The sequence below is a fragment of the Crocuta crocuta genome, unplaced genomic scaffold (genome assembly GCF_008692635.1).
Source record: "Crocuta crocuta isolate KB4526 unplaced genomic scaffold, BGI_CrCroc_1.0 scaffold70, whole genome shotgun sequence".
Lineage (NCBI taxonomy): Eukaryota > Metazoa > Chordata > Mammalia > Carnivora > Hyaenidae > Crocuta > Crocuta crocuta.
In genome coordinates, this window is record NW_027528417.1 from 8,366,645 (window position 1) to 8,385,619 (window position 18,975).

The window sequence follows — 18,975 nt, forward strand, 5'->3', positions numbered from 1 at the left end:
CACAGGGCTGCCAGAGCCACCACAGGGGAACCCGTTCTGGCGTGGGGGGTGGGCTGACGCCTGTTTTTCCCATGTAGCCGTCCTTTGGGGTCTAGACCCAGCGGCCTGTGGGATTTCGGTGTTCATTGCAGGCCGGGGCTCCAGGGAGAGGAAGAGGAGGCGGCGGCTCAGGGCCAGTGTATTTGCTCTGGCCCCGACGCTGGGCCTGGGGCCCGGCTGGGCTCTCTGGGCCGCCGTCCGGAAGGCGTCCGGCCCTGTCCGAGGGCCCCAGCGGAGGTTACTGGGGAGCCTGCTGCAGGTGAGGCCGAGCCTGCCCAGGAGGGTGTGCGGGTGTGCACTTCCCTTCCCTCCTCACGGTCCCAACAGATGCCCTGGGGAGGGGCCGGGTCGCGGGTCACGCTTGCCCCTGTTGGGAGGCAGGTACTAAAAGTGGGGGCGCTGAGTGTATCCTCTGTTCCCTCAGGACAACGCTGAAATCTTCGGCTACCTGCTGGGAGGCATCGCTGCCCTGGGCTCCTGGGCTTCCCGGATGGCCCCGCTCTCCAGAATCGTGAGGCGGGGTGGGGGCTGGGACTGTGGGTCACCATGGCCGGTCTTGGGGCATCTGGGAGCGGCTTCCAAGCTCCGGGTCCTGGGGGGTAGGGGTTGTGTCGTGTGTGTGTGTGTGTGTGTGTGTGCAGCCGACCCAGGGGAGGCCTGAGGCCTGCTGGAGCCTCTCTCTGGAGAGCCCACTGTGTTCTCTCCATAGCGAAGGAAAGGCAGGCGCTCAGAAAGAAGGCACTGGGGTTTGACAAGCAAATGTTCCATTAGGAAACGAGAAGGTTTTAGAGGAGAGCATCACGCAGCTAGCAACCGGGGTTCCGTCCGGGAGCATCTTCCTGCAGTTACTTGCCAGGCATCCAGGGCGAGGAAAGGCCTGTGATGGCCAGTTCTGTAGGGGGGCTTGAGATGCGACTTGAGATGGTGACTGGAGATGTGACTTGAGAGGCTGTGCCGGGCCCTGGGGGGCTCACAGTCTCGTGGAAGACATGGAAATGCAAAGAGAGATATTTTAAGTGCTTATTTATTCATTTTGAGAGAGAGAAAGAGAGACACAGAGAGAGAGAGAGCATCTCAGCCTCCACACTGCCAGCACAGAGCCCCACTCGGGGCTTGATCTCAAGAACCGTGAGATCATGACCTGAGCTGAAATCAAGAGTCAGATGCTTAACTGGCTGAGCCACCCAGGTGCCCCAAAAGCAGGATATTTTAATGCTCGAAGAAAGACAGAAGCAAACGTTAGGGGTTTTGCTAGAGGGAGAGAAAGCTCCTATGCTGTTCATGTGAGTGAGGGTGATAGCCTGACTCTGCCGGGTGGAGGGGCCACGGGGACGCTTCCCGCTGGCTGGCTCCGAAGGGAAGGTGAGATTGGAGGAGGCAGAGGTGAGGGAAGGCGGAGGGCACGTGGGAAAAGCCCCTGAGGCAGGAGAGCGCTTGTGCCAGAGCAAGATATCACGGGTGTGCAAGACTGCTCCGCTGTGGCCGGAGGGCCTCCCTGACGGGAATGATGGCCAGGCCTAACACCGGAAACGTGATGAGCCGTCCCAAGGTCTAAAAACAAAGCACTTGCCCCAAAGCATCATTTAACAGCAGTTGCAGGAGAACAGGATTTGGGGGTGTGGGGAGCAGGTGCTTAGTTGATCATGTGTGGGAAGCTGAAGGCTGTGCTGTCATGGCCAGAAACCTCACGGGCGACGGGGCCTCCCGGCAAAGGCGCTGCCTGCAGATCAGGGGAGGGGAGAGCGGGATGTGGGGCTCGAAGCTGCGTCACGTGAAGTCCTTCAGCGGGACCGGTGCGGTGCCGGGCTGCACTCGTTCCTGGGGCTGCCAGAGGTATCACAGATGCTGAATAGCAGAAACATATTGTCGCAAGGTACCAGAGGTCACAAGCCAGTCCGCGGGCCATGCTCTCTCTGAAGGCGCTAGGGAAGGGTCCCTTGCAGGCCTCTTTCCAAATTTCTGGAAGTTCCTTGGCTGATGGCTGCATAAGTGCATAAGTCCAGTGTTCACATGGCGTTCTTTCTTCCCGTGTGTGTCCTCACATGGCCTCCCCTCTGGTCCTGTCTGTGCCCAGCCTTCCCTTTCATAAGGACGCGGCCATATTGAATGAGGGTTCGCTCTAACGACCTCATCTTTAACGTGGTCATCTGCAGGGAGCCTATTTCCAAAGAAGGCCGCATTCACAGGCTCTGGAGGTTAGGACTTCAGCATCTTCTGAGAGAGGGGAACACGGTTCAACCCCGGCCACCACCCACCTGACACAGCCCCAGGCCACCCCCACCGCTGACCTTCACTCTGCTACGTTTTATTCACCGCACTGGTCACAACCTGAAATTAGCTCCTTCAGTTATTTACCAAGTCATTGGTCCCCAGTAGAACCTCAGCACCGTGAGAGCGGAGCCTTTCCTGTCTTATTCCCACCGTATTCCAGGCGCTGGGAGCCTGCCCATGGTAGGTGCCAGCACACTTTTTAATGAGTGGCCTAAGGGGCGCCTGGGTGATTCAGTCAGTTGGGCGACCGACCGACTCTTGACTTTGGCTCAGGTCATGATCTCATGGTTTGTGGAATCGAGCCCTGAGTCGGGGTCTGTGCTGATGGCATGGAGCTTGCTTGGGATTCTCTCCCCCTCTCCCTCTCTTTCTACCCCTCCCCGACTCGTGAGTGTTCTCTGTCTTTCAAAATAAATAAATAAACATTTAAATAATAATAATAATAAGTGACCTAATCTGGTCTGGATAAAAGGAAGCTCATGGATACAGGAACCAGAAGAGCCGTCTTGGGGCAGAAAGAGCAGCTTTGTTCTCTGTGGTCCACCAAGAGTGGGCAGAAGTTATGGGGGGTCCCCATCCCATTTGCACGCTTTGCATGGCTTCTGGCATATTGAGAGCAATTAGTATCGTTATTCTTGCCTTAGGAGGTAGTGGGCTCCCCATCACTAATGGCATTCAAGCCCGATGGCCCGTTGGCAGGAAGATAGAGTTAGACTGTATTAAGGATAAGGCTGAGCAATCTCTGAAGTGCTGCCAGCTTTGAGTGTCTCTGGTCCCATGAAGAAGAGCCCAGAGCCAGGGTCCCCTTATTACGGAGAAACCGAACAGAGTTTGGGATGTTCTAGGAAGCCTAGACAGCATGGCCTTGAACCCTAGATCCCCCAGAAGCTGCTTCCGGTGGGGGCACCGAGGAGCTGAATGGCTGGGTGGCTTTGGTGGAAGAAGTTTCCATTCTTCCAGGAGCACTTGAGCAGAGCAAGGGGCGTGACGCACCTGCTGGCCAGCGTTGGGTGGTGCTGGCGGCACCAGGACCATCACGGCTGCAGGAACTGACTCACGACCTGCTCTGACACCCCCCCCCCCACCGAGTAGTTTTGCCGGGCAGCCACCAGGCTGGACATCCCCCCTGAGTTCTGTGTGACCAGCCAGAACTGGCAACGCCCTGCCGTATCTCGGGGCAGCAAGCCCGTCCCCGTCGTCAGCAGCAGTTAAGCACCTACTGTGTGTCCAGCGTGTAGGCAGACGGAACCCAACAGGCCCCAGTATGGACCATGAAGAGAGAGGGAGTCGTGAAGCCAGTGAGCACAGGGAACGGGTTGGCACATGAGTGACAGCGGGGAGCTCACCCAGAGCAGCAGCGAGCGCAAGTCAGGGGGCAGAAGGCCGGTCCCAGCCCCGACCCTGCAAGTCACCTCTCCTCTCTGGCCCTCGGTGTCCTCTGTAAATGGGGGTCGGTAGGCTGGGGGCCCGTTGAGGGTTTCTCACCGTGGCAGTGCCGTCTGGGACAGGGCCGCTTCCTGGGCAGAGTCAGGTGGGAAGAACCTTAGGGAGCAGCAGGTCAGGGACCCCCCCCCGCCCCAGCCTGGCTGCTGCCCCTGCTAACCTGTCTTCAGGGCATGGCTGAAACCAAAATGGTGCCAAACAGGGAGCCCCGGGAACCAAACCTGAAGAAATGCAGAGGGAAGTGTCACATTCCCAAGGAATCTTTTTGAGAGCTAAAATAAACTCGGGGAAAGTCGGCCAAACTTTGCTTTTTCCTCTGAAAGTTTTCCTCTGAAAGTTTTCCTCTGCGGCCAATGCCTGTAGATCTCTAAATGCAGTCATTTAATGAGTAAGACAAACTATACATAATTTATATTTATATAAATATATGAATATATTTATATTCATTTAAATATACTATGTGATTATATATAATTAAAAATACACAGATAAAAATAAATATATTATTTATACATAAATAAAAATATTTGTGTATATACATATAAATGTATATGTAAAATGACTTCATACCTGTAAAGAGTAATTAACTATGACTCTGTTTCTTTTCTTTTTTTAACCAATATTGTCATCACTCATTCTCCAAAAATATCCCCTTGGCTTCAAAACTTCCAGAAGGTCAACTCTAATTTTCCTCACTCTTCCTGGCTGGCCAGGCTCAGCATTGGTGGTCCCAGGAAGAGAAGGCCGTCCTTAGCTGCTCATACTTTGTCATAATTCCCTCCTGTTCTCCCAGGTGACGTCACATTCATGGGCCGCTACCCAGTGCCAGGAGTCAGGGCTGCCGAGATGGGCAGGACGCCAGCTCTGCTCTCAGGATCCCTCTGTCTGTTAGGATGTGTCATGTGTAACGGAGCCTGGAATGGGAGTTACTCACCCCATTAGGGTGGAGGGGGTATGGGAGGCTTCTTTTTTTTTTTTTTTTTTAAGTTTATTTATTTATTTTGAGAGAGAGGGAGAAAGAAAGAGAGCACAAGTGGGGGACGGGCAGAGCCCGATGCAGGGCTCGAACTCATGAACTGCGAGATCACGACCTGAGCCGAAACCAAGAGCTAGACGCTTAACTGACTGTGCTACCTAAGTGCCCCTGAGGGGTCTCTTAGAGTTGAGTTTAAGCCAGGTTCTGAGGCATGAATAGGAGTTCACCGGGTAAAGGAAGGAGCTTGAGCAAAAGCTGGCAGCCTAACAGAAGCGGCACCGCTGGGGACTGGCCATGGGACGCCGCCAAGGGCCTAGATCTCAGAACCCTGCTCCGAGGGAGCTGGGGGATGGCGGCGTTCCTGCCCAGCTCCCCCCTCTCTCTGCCCAGTGCCAGGGTAAGGCATTTCCCTCCATCCACCTGTGGACCCGGTTCCTGTCGGCCCTAGGGGGCTTCCTCTATGCCTCGGCCATCGTGGCCCATGACCGGCGGCCTGAGTACCTGCTTCGGGCCACACCCTGGTTCCTGACCTCCCTCGGCCGTGCTGCACTGGATCTCTCCGTATCCACACTGGGCCTAGGGGGCTTCATTGCTGGTGTCTCACCTCCCCCCCCCACCCCTGCGGTGCCCCCCCTTCCCTATGACCTGATGCAGCGCTCTCCCAGGGGTGCCAGGGAGGAGGTTTGAAGGCTGGGGCAGACGGATGCAATCACAGTCATTTGCCATTGTGTATTTTGTCCCCTTTGTATAGATCTGGAGAAATGATCTCTTGGCTGGGGCTCTGCGAAGCGGCAAGGGGGGCGTGCAGGCCCCAGGAGCAGACCCACGTTCTGCTCCTCACGTGGGCCGGTCCCCACCCTCCTGTGAACCTGCTCTCCTCACCATTGCGCTGTGTTTCTCACAAGGCTGGGAAGGGGCTTTGCGAGCTGACCTGCCTCGCAGGGGTGACCATCCCCTTTCCGTTGTGTTTGGCATTGGAGCCTTGGGCTGGGGAAGCAGAGATAAAAGCAGACAAGGGCCAGCCTTGGTCAAGGACTGCTGAGCACCTTTCTGGTTCCCCTGGGGAGGGGGGAGGGGTGTTGCCCGATGTGCTGACGCCCCAGTGACCTTGACCTGAGAACCTCAAGTGCAAGCTAATCTCAGACAGTGGGTGGATAGAGAGGTGGACAGCGAGTAATTTGCGTATCAAGCACCTGTGGATTTATCATAAATAGTGCAGAAATAGTTAGAAACTGTGATTTCCCCTGGGCTGTATTCGTTTTCTGGGGATGCCCTATTGAGTTGCCCAAAGTTGGTGGCTTGAAACACCAGAAATGTATCCTCACAGTTCCAGAGGCCACAATTCCGAAGTCCAGGCAGGACCATGCTCTCCCGGAGGCCCTGGGAGAGCATCTTCCCTTGCTTCTGCCTGTTTCTGATGGCCCCGGGTGCTCCTGGGCTCAGGGCAGCATAATTTTACTTTCTACCTCAGTCTTCCCATGATCTTCTTCCCTTCATGGAGCTCTGTGGGGCCACCCTAATCCACTGGGACCTCAGCTTAACTAATACCAGCAAACACCCTTTGTTTTTTTTTTTTAAGTTTTTATTTTTTTAAGGGGGAGATGCCTTTTTTCTTTTAAATGTTTGTTTTTGAGAGCAGGTGGGGGAGGGGCAGAGAGATGGGGACCGGGGATCTGAAGTAGGCCCTGCGCTGACGGTCCAAAGTGGGGCTCCAGCTCACGAACCGTGAGATCATGGCCTGAGCTGAAGTCGGACGCTCAATTGACTGAGCCACCCAGGCGCCCTATAAAAATTTTGTTTTTAAGTGATCTCTACACCCAACATGAGGCTCAAACTCACAGTCCTGAGGGTTGTATGCTGTCCTGAGCCAGCCAGTTGCCCCAAGACCCTATTTTTTTCTTAAAAGTTTATTTATTTTGAGAGAGACAGAGACAGAGTGAGTGGGGGAGGGACAGAGAGAGGGAGAGAGAGAGAGGATCCCACGCAGGCTCTGTGCTGCCAGAACTCACAAAACTGAGATCATGACCTGAGCCAAAACCAAGAGTCAGACGCCTAACCAGCTGAGCCACCCAGGTGCCCCCACCACCAGACCTTATTTTTAAAAAAAAATTTTTTTTAATGTTTATTTATTTTTGAGAGAGAGAGACAGAGAGAGAGACAGAGTGTGAGTGGGGGAGGGACAGAGAGAGAGGGAGACACAGAATCCGAAGCAGGCTCCAGCCTCCAAGCTGTCAGCGCAGAGCCTGACGTGGGGCTCGATCTCACAAATTGTGAGATCATGACCTGATCCGAAGTCGGACGCTTAACCGACTGAGCCACCCAGGTGCCCCCACCCCGGCCCTATTTTTAAATAAAGTCACTTTCCGAGTTTCCAGGTGGATATGAGTTTGGGTGGCGAGGGAACACTATTCAGCCCACTCCATGTACTGTCCCTGTAAGCCAAGCCCTTCAAGGAATGTGTTTTTCAAAATGCTTTTGTTTAACAAGTATTTACGGAGTGCTCGTCAGGGGTGCGCCCTCGTCGGGGGAAATGTAGGGGAAGTCAGACCTGGCTCTGTTCTTAAATGACTAATGTCTATTCTGGGGCCCATCCAGGCTGGATCTCTAGGGAGAGAGAGAGTCCTGGGGGTGCAAAGGCGAGGGTGGCCCTGGGTGGCTGAAATGCTGTGCTCTTTTGGACCTTAACTCTACCTCTCAGATCATTTTCCTTTCCTGGGTGATGAAGAGCAAGATGAGACGGGCCTTGGGGTTTGCCCCAGAAGCCAGAGAGAGCCCCGACACCCAAGCCCTTTTGACCTGCGCAGAGAAAGAGGAAGAAAGCCAGGAGGCAAGGTCTCACCGCCCGGAAAACTGTGGGCCCCCCCTGGCATCCACACAGAATGCTGGGGGTCCCATAAGCCAGGACAGTTGGTCACTTTAAAATACTACTATTCTTTAGGGAGAAAAAAACCCCTACTGTTTATGCCCAGTGCTAAAGGTGCCCTGAATAAATAAGGCCACTTTCCCAATGACAACATAGCTTTCATCGTATTTTTTTTAAATCATTTAATAAGCTTTAATGTATTTTGAGCAATGTAGATGAGGCAGTTAAATGTCCACTTATGCTATTTAGTAAGTGACTTCCTTGTATATATAAGTTCACATACTATATACATTAATTGGCTAATTTAGAGATAATACGATTTACCCTCATATTTCATAAAAACACGTATTCAGTTTCACATGCGCCTTTGACTTCCACGTCGCCACCATCACTAACACAGCCCTTTTCTTCCATTGATCTTGTCAACAAGCTGATCGTTAAAGGTGTGTTTACAGTAACCTCCGCCGTTTACATCGTACCAGCAAACGTGTCTGTGTCCTGAGCAGGTGACCTGAGCAGGCAGAGCTTATTCTAACTGTGTCAAAAGTCCTTGGTTCCAAAAAGCTGAGAAATTACTTCATAAAGCAAGAGTGCTAGTAAGGACTTGAACATAAGGCAGCTCCCTCTTTTCGAAGATAATTTCTTGAGGAAAAAATTGCTCACCTATTACCTGGGCTCTGCGCTGTCCTCGCTTTTTCCTTCCGGAGAAAGTGAGTGAGTGAACCGGGTCCACCCTCCGAATGCTCTAGGTTTAGCAATGTAATCTGGCTGAGTTAACCAAACGGAAGATAGTGGTGGGCATGGCCAAGGCAAAGGGGTTTATGGAAGAGCTTGGACCTTCCCATGAAGCCTCTAATGGGAGGTTATTTTCATGCCATTCTAGAAACTTGTAAATCATATCCCCAAAAGGAACTAAAGTATTTAAAGAGAGAGAGCCCTGTGGTGTCCTTCTGAAGGGACTTTGCAATGGCTTCTACAGTTCTTTACCAGCAGTGGTTTTCAACGTGAGGTCCCCGGACCAGCATCGCCTGGGAACTTGTAGGAAGTGCAATTCTAGGGCTCCATCAGCTCTACCAAATCTTAAACTGAGGGTGTTTTGTTTTGTTTTGTTTTTTAAGTTTCTGAGACGGAGAGAGAGCCAGCCAGAGTGAAGGGAGGATCAGAGAGAGAGGGAAATACAGCATCTGAAACAGGCTCCAGGCTCTGAGCTGGCTGTCAGCACAGAGCCTGACGCAGGGCTCGAACCCATGAACCGTGAGATCATGACCTGAGCCGAAGTTGGACGCTTAACTGACTGAGCCACTCAGGCGCCCGTTTTTTTTTTTGTTTAGTTTTTTTAAGCTTTGTTTTATTTACTGAGAGAGAGAGAAAGAGCAGAGGAGGGGAGAGAGGGGGAAAGAGAGAATCCCAAGCAGGCTCTGTGCTGTCAACTCAGAGCCTGACATGGGGCTCAATCCTAAGACTGAGATCATGACCTGAGCCGAAATCAAGAGTCGGATGCTCAACCGACTGAGCCACCCAGGTGCCCCAAACTGAGGGTGTTTTAATAAGTGCACTGGATGCTTCTGATGCACAGTAATGTTTGAGAACCATTGCTTCACAAAAGCACTTAGCACCTACTGCAGTCATTCCCAAACTTTGCCGTACATTAGAATCATCTGCGATGGGCGGGGGAGGGGGGGCACTTTTAAACTCTCCAGGTCACATCCATACCAGTTAATCAGGATGTCTGCTGGGAGAGCTAAACATCAGTTGTTTTGTTTCCTGAGATGTCCAGGTGACTCCACTATGCAGCAAAGTTCGGGAACCACTGACCTACTGTGGCCTCAAAGAAAGAGATAAGATACATCTAGAAGGAAGCAGAAAGTGAGCGAGATGGGCCATGAGAGAACAGAAATAATATTTTAGAGATCCTTTTGAAGAAAATGGGATCTTGTTTTTAGAACAAGTCTCCTGACTAAGAATTCTCCTTTTTATCTCCTCGTCTGCACTGGAAAGAATGCAGATTGGGTGCCTCTCACCACACTACCGCCCTGCACATCACTCAGGACAATGGCAGCCATCAGTCGCTACATGGAGCTGACCATCGAGCCCGTGCAGCAGGTGAGCAGCGGGAGTCCAGAGGGGTGGGAAGTAGTCATGGAAGGCTTCCTGGAGGAGGTACCGCTTTAGCTGCGGGATGGGCAGGATGAGGCAGGAGAGCATGTCAAAGGAGGAAGGAGCTCTGCAAGGCCTCAGTGGGGGACAGATGAAAGGGTGGAGAGGAGGCAAGGGACAGATCCTCATTCTGTGTCACCTGACCGTCATCCTGAGGGACAGGAGTCCAGGAGGCGTCGGGACTAGAGCCTCAGGGTCAGATGTGCCTTTTAGAGGTGTCACTAGGCAATGTTGGGGCGCAGGCGGAGGCAGAGGAGGCAGAAACAAGGCAGTCAGTGAGGAGCGCCGATAAGTCAGGAGAGAGGTGGTGTGGCCTGAAGCCAGAGCAAGGCTGCGGCAGGCGGAGAGGCGGAGACCGAGTAGGGGGTTGGCGGGCGGAGCGCTGGGGGCATGAGGGCGTACGGTGAGGAGGCCGAGGGCCCCCCGGGGGCCTGGCCTGCACACAGGGCTTCCCAGGAGGAAGAACGATAGAGGAGGAGGGAGGGAGAGAGCTGATGGGAAGTCCGCCCCGTCGCCACACCCGCTGCGCCTTCTCGTGGAGGTTTCCAGTGGCCTCCAGGTCACTGAGTCCTGGGTTAGTTCTGGCCTTGTTGAGATTCAACATGCTTGGCCACCGGCTGCTTCTGGTTTAGGGGGCGCTCATGCGCCCAGCTCCCCATGCTTTCCTCCCCTCGGTGTTCAGTCCGGGCAGCGTCCCCACATGGCATCTCACACTAGCGGTGTCCAAACACAACCTGGGATTCCCATGCCCTCCCCCTCCCCCACCCTCTTCATCTCAGGGACTCCTCCCTCCCCCTCAGTGCAGGCCTACGCCCACCCAGTCCCGTGTGTGGGTCTCCCATTTACTGGCTGTACAACAGATCCATCGGCCTCGTACCTCCTTTCCTTCTCTGCTGTTTTTTAATTTTTTTTAGCATTTATTTATTTTTGAGAGACAGAGAGACAGAGCATGAGTAGGGGAGGGCAGAGAGAGAGGGAGACACAGAATCGAAAGCAGGCTTCAGGCTCTGAGCTGTCAGCACAGAGCCCGACGTGGGGCTCGAACCCACGAACCGTGAGATCGTGGCCTGAGCGAAGTCGGATGCCCAACCGACTGAGCCACCCAGGCGGGCCCCTTCTCCACTGTTAATCTTGTCCCAGCCCTGTCACCTGCACCCACCAGCCAGGAGGGGTGATTCCACTGCGTTCCTCCTTGGCTTGAAACCCTCTGGCTTCCCATTTCCTACAGAAGAAACTCTAACATGACACAGACTTGCAAGGGCCCAGAGCCGAGCCCGCCCTCCCTCTCTGACTGTGTCCTAGCCTCTTCTCTCTGCCTTCACTCCTCCTAGCTGCCTGCGATTTCTCTCCGTTCCCGTGCCTCCAATGCTCTTCCTCCCCATTTTTTTATATGGCTGCCTCCTTCCTCTCCTTCAGCCTAAATGTCCCCCTCTCCAAGAGCCACCCCCGGCTGCACACTCAAAAGTAGCCTGCACCCGGGGCGCCTGGGTGGCTTAGTCGGTTAAGCGTCCGACTTTCGCTTAGGTCATGATCTCGCGGTTCGTNCTGCACCCCTCTGGCGTATTTCTCTATCTTAAATGTGACTTTTTATTTAAAAAATTTTTTAATGTTCTTTTTATTTATTTCTGAGAGAGAGGGAGAGACAGCGTGAGAAGAGCAAGGTCAGAGAGAGAGGGAGACACAGAATCCTAAACATACTCCAGGCTCTGAGCTGGCTGTCCGCACAGAGCCCGACGCGGGGCGAACCCACGAACCGCGAGATCATGACCTAAGCGAAAGTCGGACGCTCAACCGACTAAGCCACCCAGGCGCCCCTGTACCCTTTTTAAAAATAAACGTTTATTTATTTATTTGAGAGAGAGCGAGAGAGCAGCAGAGGGGCAAAGAGAGAGGGAGAGAGATAATCCCAAGCCGGCTCTGCACTGTCAGCACAGAGCCCGATGTGGGGCTGGATCCCATGAACCCTGAGATCATGACCTGAGCCGGAATCAAGAGTCCAAGCTCATCCCACTCGGCCACCCTTTCGTACCTTTTGTTTTTTAAAGATTTTTTTTTTTAATGTTTGATTTACTTTTGAGAGAGAGAGAGAGAGACAGCGTGAGCAGGGGAGGGTCAGAGAGAGGGAGTCACAGACTGAAACAGGCTCCAGGCTCTGAGCTGGCAGTCAGCACAGAGCCCGACGTGGGGCTCGAACCCACGAACCGCGAGATCGTGACCTAAGCGAAAGTCAGATGCTTAACCGACTAAGCCACCCAGGTACCTTTTGAACCAGCGTTATGTGAATGCTCGACAGTTCAAAACTGAAGTAGGCTAAGTCTCCCTGCCTGCCCTTCCCCCCCCTCCCCTTGCAGGCAGGCGGCAGCACCACCAGGCTGCCCGGCGATGGACAGAGGGGCCCCGCAGACGCGAACCAGCAGGAGCCGCCCTCGTACCCTCCCGTCCGGGTCATCCGGGCCCGCGTGTCTTCCAGCAGCTCCTGCGAGGTCTCCTCCATCAACTCCGACCTCGAGGTACACGCTGCTGGCCGCCGGGTGCACGGCTGCGCTGTCCCGACGCTTNGTGCGCGGGGCGTGCGCGGGGCGGGGCTGAGAAGAGGGTCCCACCGTCAGAGGAGTCAGGGCTGAGGAGAGGTTTCCGTGGTCGAACGCGTCCGCGAAGTACTGCGTGTTCCGGCCCCGTGTTAAAGAGTCACGCGCGCGCTCAGGCCTTACAGAAAGAAACACACTGTAGTTAACGTGTATTAGAGTCTGGGTGTTCCCCAAACCCACGTGAGCGTGGGGCGTCCCTCCCGTGAGAAGGAGCACCAGCCACACCTGCGGTGCCCTCGGGGTCGGACCCCTTGCCTGGCGCTTTCACAGACGTCACCTCGTTTTGAGTTTCTGGCTCTGTGAGCAAGACACATGGCCTATCTTGGATGCCAGTACCGGGTGTAACTCTCCGGCCGAGCGGCTCGGCCACTGCCCGCCGCCCTGTTGTGTGAAGAAGTTTCCCGTTACGGAAAACGAGGGCAGGGACGCGGTAGTGGGCACGTGGTGTCGTCAGGGTGTCCGCTGTCTTTTGAAGGGGGTGGGCGGGGGAAAGGACAGCCCTTCGCCCTGGGCTTGTGTCCTGTTTTGGAGTTCCAATGCGCTTTTATGGAATGATGGTAATACTAAGGGGGTGGTTGGTGTTGAGTTTCGGGTTTTGGTTTTAATGGCCTCATGTTGCAAAAACAGTCACTTCGCCATCTTGGAGAAGTCCCCGAAGTTTGTCGGACTCGATGTGAATCCCCAAATGCAAAAGTCTCAGAGCCACTGATCTGTGGGAGCAAGTCCCGATTCCTTAGTATGAGGTTCTAGACCTTTCACAACTACCCCAGCCTCACGTGTCTCGCCCCCCCCCCCGTCCCCCCCCTTACTTAGCTGTCCACCTTGGCCGTGGACTGTTCCCTGTACCCAGACCTCTGGGCCTTTCTTCCTGGGGTTTTCCCTGGCCCGCATGTCAGTTTCTCTTTCCATGTGTCAGAATTCTACTCAGATGCCACCTGCTGTGTGAAGTTACTTTGATCTCTCTCTCTCTCTCTCTCTCTCTCTCTCTCTCTCACACACACACACACACACACACACGATCAATGGCTCCTTCCCTTGGGTGCCAGGGCTCACCCTTCTCTTACACAACTTCCATTGTTTGCCGTGTCATCTGGGGAGCTGTAGCGGCTTGTCCCCCCTGCTGGGAGTAGGGTCTGAGCCACCTTCACCTTCCTCTGCCCCTCGATTCCTGAACACGGCTGGCCATCGAGAGCTGGATTGTGAGGGAGCGGTTCTGCACCAGACCGAGGACCCTTTGAGGTCCGTGTATCCCCATGTCACTCGGTGTTGTTTATTTCTTGGGTCCAGTCTCAGAATCTGTACGACACCAAGCGCGCGCAGCTTGGCAGCCTGGATCCAGGCAGAGATCTAAGGTTCAAGGGGAAAGAATGAACCTGATGACAAAAGTGTGTTCCGTGAGGAGAAAAGACAATTAAGTCAGTGAGTCAGGGAGGGGCTGGGGAGACCCAGAGGCAGTACTTGCTCTGTGGAAACAAGAGCAGCAAACGCTGAGGTAAGGATTAGCCTATGACCTTGAAAAGTTCAGAGATGTGTCTTGGTGGCAGGTTTATGCCCTTCCGTGAGCTCTGGTCCTTGTCCTTCCTTCTATTATCTCTATCTTCTTAGACATCGATGTTTTAAAACTCAATAAGTTCCAAGGGGACAGGGTCACACTTTTAAATAAGGCAAATGGGGGACACCTGGGTGGCTCAGTCAGCTGAGCATCAGAGTCTTGATCTTGGCTCTGGTCATGATTTCATGGTTCGTGGGAACGAGCCCTATGTTGTCTGTGCTGACAGCACAGAGCCTGCTTAGGATTCTCTCTCCCCCCCTCTCTCTCTGCTCCCTGCCGCCCCAAGTAAATAAATACACATTAAAAAAAATAAATTAGGCAAATGGAAATGAAGGCTTTTGCCCATGCCAACAGGAATGTATTTTCAGAAGGTCACCTGCCCCAGATCAGCCCGCTGCACAGTCCTCCAGCCCCACTCCCTGAAACACACACACACACTATAAGTGACAAAGCCACTGAGGCCTGTACAGAAATAACTTTGAATTTCACCAAATACGTACACTGACAGATCAAACGGGATTGGAAAGCTTTCAGTACAGATGACTTAATATCTGAGCAGGAGACAGGGTAGGAATGTGATCCACTGGGCTTTTTAGTTCTCTGTATTTTCTGTTCCTAAAAGTGATACGCGTTTGTTGTGGAACGTTTGGAAAACATAAAGAAGATAATTGAAATTGTCCTATAAGCCTATCAACCAGCGGCTGCCTCTGGGTGGGGGAGTGTTCTGAGCTTAACAGCCTCCCTTATTTTTTGAAGCAATATTCCTTAAAGATCCGAGTTCATTTATGGCTGCGCTTGAGCAAGAAGGTATCTCTTGGCAGGTGAGTGTAACGTGGCACTTTACCTGTCTTCTTGGTCACTTACTCAGCAAGTAATTTCTGAGCATGGGAATCGGAAAGAAAGATGCGTGAAGGGTGGCCCGAGTTCACCGCACAGGGTGGAAGGCATTCGGTAAAAAAGCCGCAGACAAGAGCATTACCTAAGGGACTGAGCATGGGGACCAGTGCCAGGGGACTAGGTTAGCACTGCCTCTGGCTTATGACCTCCCTTGCTCCCAGGATTGGGACTGGGATGAGACATCGTGGCATCCGTCCCCACTCTCGGGCTGCACACCCTGCCCGACTCCCCAGAGGGGGGCTTCTGTGCCCTCAGCCACCCCGCCCTGCCTGTGTCTGTCTGGTCAGCTTCTGCTTCCAGTCGTCACCTTAGGCTCCTAAAGTGAATGCTTCCCAGCTCCCACTGCGGAGACCCGGGAGCCACTCAGTGTCCTGAAAGTGATGTGTTTATCTCTCCTGGGGTCCTTTATGATTTTGTAACTAAACTCTTAGATGATGGTTTTATGTCCGCATCCCTGGGGCACAAACCTATTGGTGTGAACCCCACGTCCTGCAGCCGGGGAGGTGGAGGAATGGGCGGAGCCAAAACCCGCAGCGCTCTGGTTCGCCCAGTGCGTGTAAATCCATTAGTAAGAATGACAGCACTCACTGCTGACATCGAGGGCGTGCGTGTCACGTGCCAGACCCTGTGTGTTCCGTGCTTTAGGAGCGCCGTTTGGTGTAATCCTCGCAACAGCCCCGAGGCAGGTACCTTTGTTATTCTTGTTTTCCAGAAGCCGGGACTGGAACTCGGTGAGTTTAAGTAACTTGCCCAAGAAAACATTAATAATAATAGTAGAGGCACCTGGTGGCTCAGTCGGTTAAGCATCCAACTTGGGCTCAGGTCATGATCTTGCGGTTCGTGGGTTCGAGCCCCGCGTTGGGCTCTGTGCTGACAGCTCAGAGCATGGAACCTTCCGTCAGATTCTGTGTCTCCCCCTCTCTCTGCTCCTCCCCTGCTCATATTCTGCCTCCCAATAATAAATAAAAGTGTTAACATTAAAAAAAATAGTAATAATAATGATAATAAAAACAATAGGTGGCAGACCAGGGGTTTGAACCCAGCTCTTGTCTGGCTCTGAAACCCCCGTTATTAACCGCTCCTCTCCACTGCCTTGGCAGGGACTCATGCCCAGGGAGGTATGCAGGACCAGGCTTACTATTACCCATCATTCCCATTTTACAGATGAGAAAAGGGACTCTCTTTCCAGGACTCTTGCCATTCACCAGTGCCCTTATACACAGGATAAAACGCGGGGGTTTGTAAGTAAATCCAGTGATAGCAGAACAGGAGAAAGGCCAAGCCAGAGACAGATAAGGCCGGGCAAGCTCGCACAGAGGGAGAACTTGGATTAGTTTTGCCCTTCCCCAAGTGTCCAGGGCTGGGCCGGTCAGGGCCCCAGAGGGGTGACATCGGAGCTTTCACTGTGACCCATGGCCCTGTAGAGAGGCCATTTGTCTGGACCGTGTGGACTTCTGGATGTCTGCACACGAGACGGCTCACTCCACAGCTCCTGGATCCACTCGCTCATGCCCTCACTCGCCCAGTCAGCACAAGGCAGCTCCGCCCCTGGGGTCCCCTGCGGGCCCGGGCGTGCTGAACAGGTGTCCTCGTGGTCTGCCGTGGGGGCCGGGGCCCAGAGGGAGGAGGGCTTTCCAGAGTGGCCTCCTCGCTGTCCAGAGCAGCCAGCACCTTTGTGTTGAGTGCCGGGTGGACTTTCCTCCAGTGGTGAAAGCGTTCCTGTGCCTTTTAAAGGCTTTTTCTTTTTGCCTCTGGGATGCGAGCAAAGATTTGAGTCCAACTTTGTGGTGCAAGAGGGCTTAGTCATTCTCCCTGCCGCGCTTCCTCCAGTGCCGGAGACCTGGTGGTAGAAGCTTTGTAGGAATTTTGCAAGAAGGCTGTTTCTGTCGTTGGAACAGAGTCTGTGTTGTGTGTACACGTGCAGAGGATGAGGAAAGGGCCGAACCCAGATTGCTGTCTATGAAGGTCAAGTCCCTGTGTGTTCGTGCTAATTCTGTGCCTACGTCTCTTAACAACCAAGATTGCTCGTTCCTTCTCCAAACCCTGCCTCCAGCACCCGCAGACCAGGACACGTTCCTTTGGGTGTTAGTGATTCTTAAATCTGAATCATTCTTTTAAGGAAAAAATTATATACATATACATATATGTGTATTATATATGTATATATATGTGTATATATGGATATATGTTTATATGCATATATAATACATAAAATATATACCATATATGTAATAAAATATATTTAAGTAAAAAGATTTTAAGTATATATTTATCACATATCAATTTATATATTACATACATTTTTATAAATATATATTTATAGAGGCTGTAAAAGTGCTAATTTTAGAAGAAAATACATATAAATATGAAAGAGGCCAGAACATTCCAATAGGTACCAAAGGTCCCAATCAGGTCCAGGATGCGGTTTTCCGGCCTCTGCACATCTGGGTCCTTCCCAGAGGCGGGCGCCACCTGCAGCGAGGCAGTGAGAAGCAATACTTCCTAAAACGTGTGGGCAGCTACCTGGCTCCCCTGGGGTGAGCGCAGAGGCTCCCCGGAAGGCCCCCAGTGGAGACGGGCTGTGCAGGAGACAGTCCCGGCCCAGGAGCCGCACAGGCGTGGGGGCTCCCCTGGGCTCTTGCCAACCCAGGCAGCTTGGGCCTGTGCTGGACTTCTTGAGTTTTAGCTTCTCCTTCTGTACATAGGATTCCTGAGACTTGACCTCCCTGTGTTGCAGGGCGATTGGGAAGGTCAAATGGGTGCAGGCGGTGGTTTGCAAGACTTGCAGAGGTGCTCCCCGTAACGTGGTGGGAAGCAGGCTGGCCATGGAGCTGGACAGCACCCCCTCGCTCCTCTGGCCCTTCTCTGAAGGTGGAGATAATGGCTTCAGGGAGGGTGGCGAGGCTCCGACGAGGTTGGGATGTGAAAGAGCACTGTTTCCATAGATGCTCATTCCAAAACCCCAGCTTTGGACCGGGCCATCTTGAAGGTCCCACTTAGCACCAGGCCCCTAAGTGTAAGAGCGTCTTCGTGCAGGAAGCAAGGAAAGGTTAGTCGTGCTGAGTCACTTCTTAGAAGTAGGAACACAAGAGACAACCATCAAACGTCAAACATGTGAAAGTATCCTGATAGCACAGCCGCTCAGGCTGGGAGGTCTGCCTAGCTGCCAGCCTCGGGAAACTTCCTCTGGCCCCGAAATCCAGGAAAGAGCCTTCTACTTCTACCGGGACCAGCGCAGGCTCTCCTAACTGGCTCCTGTCTCCACTCTCCTCCTTCCATTGCTTTCTGCCCGGGACCTTCCCAACACTGGACCCCAGCCCCATGGCCGTCCTGCTCTAAGGCTTTTGTGGCTCCTTCCTGCTTACAGGGTAAGTCCGGATCCCTTAACCTGACCTCCAGCACACTTCACCTGCTGGCCAGGGCCGGCTCCTGAGGTTCTTCCTTGCGTTCCTCTGCTTCTCCTCCTGCCCTTCAAGGCCCTGGCTAAATCCTGCTCTCTCCAGGAAGCCCTTCCTGTCTTCCCAAGTACAGTTGCTAGATTTAGCAGACCCAAAACACAAGACGTACAGTGAAGTTTGAATTTCAGGTAGACACACTTCTTCTAAACCATTATTTGTGGTCTGAAATTCGTGTTTACTAGGTGTCTTGTATTTTGGGTTTTGTTGTTTTTATTTTCTTATTTTATTTAAAAATGTTAATGTTTATTTATTTTTTGAGAGAAAGAGACAGAGTGTGAACGGGAGAGGGGCAGAGAGAGAGGGAGACCCAGAATCAGAAGCAGGCTCCAGGCTCTGAGCTGGCGGCACAGAGCCGGATGCCGGGCTCCAACTCATGAATGGTGAGAGTCTGACCTGAGTAGAAGTCGGACACTTAGCCAGCCGAGCCACACGGGCACCCTTGTTGTTGTTGTTGTTTAAATGTTTATTTACTTTTGAGAGAGAGAGAGAATACAAATGGGGGAGGTGCAGGGGGTCGGGGGGACAGAGGATCTGAAGCCAGGTCAGTGCTGACAACAGAGATCCCGATTCAGGGCTCGAACTCATGAACGGTGAGATCATGTCCTGAGCTGAAGTCAGACACTTGACCGACTGAGCTACCCAGGCGCCCCTCGGTGTCCTGTGCTTTATCTGCCATCCCTGCTCCTGAATCAAACTTGATCATGCCTACTCTGGCCCTTCCCTAGACCACT

At 53.1% G+C, this 18,975-nt stretch overlaps 1 protein-coding gene across 1 annotated transcript in view; it reads left to right on the forward strand.

Moving 5' to 3' along the window:
• Nucleotides 1–18,975, forward strand: part of TMEM44 (transmembrane protein 44) — a 38,514-nt gene that overhangs the window by 11,297 nt on the left and 8,242 nt on the right. The window contains exons 6-11 of the mRNA XM_077754509.1: nucleotides 132–298; nucleotides 464–550; nucleotides 5,120–5,290; nucleotides 7,428–7,556; nucleotides 9,591–9,695; nucleotides 12,101–12,259. Of these exons, the coding sequence (XP_077610635.1) occupies nucleotides 132–298; nucleotides 464–550; nucleotides 5,120–5,290; nucleotides 7,428–7,556; nucleotides 9,591–9,695; nucleotides 12,101–12,259 (818 nt within the window). The remainder of the gene's footprint in view (nucleotides 1–131; nucleotides 299–463; nucleotides 551–5,119; nucleotides 5,291–7,427; nucleotides 7,557–9,590; nucleotides 9,696–12,100; nucleotides 12,260–18,975) is intronic.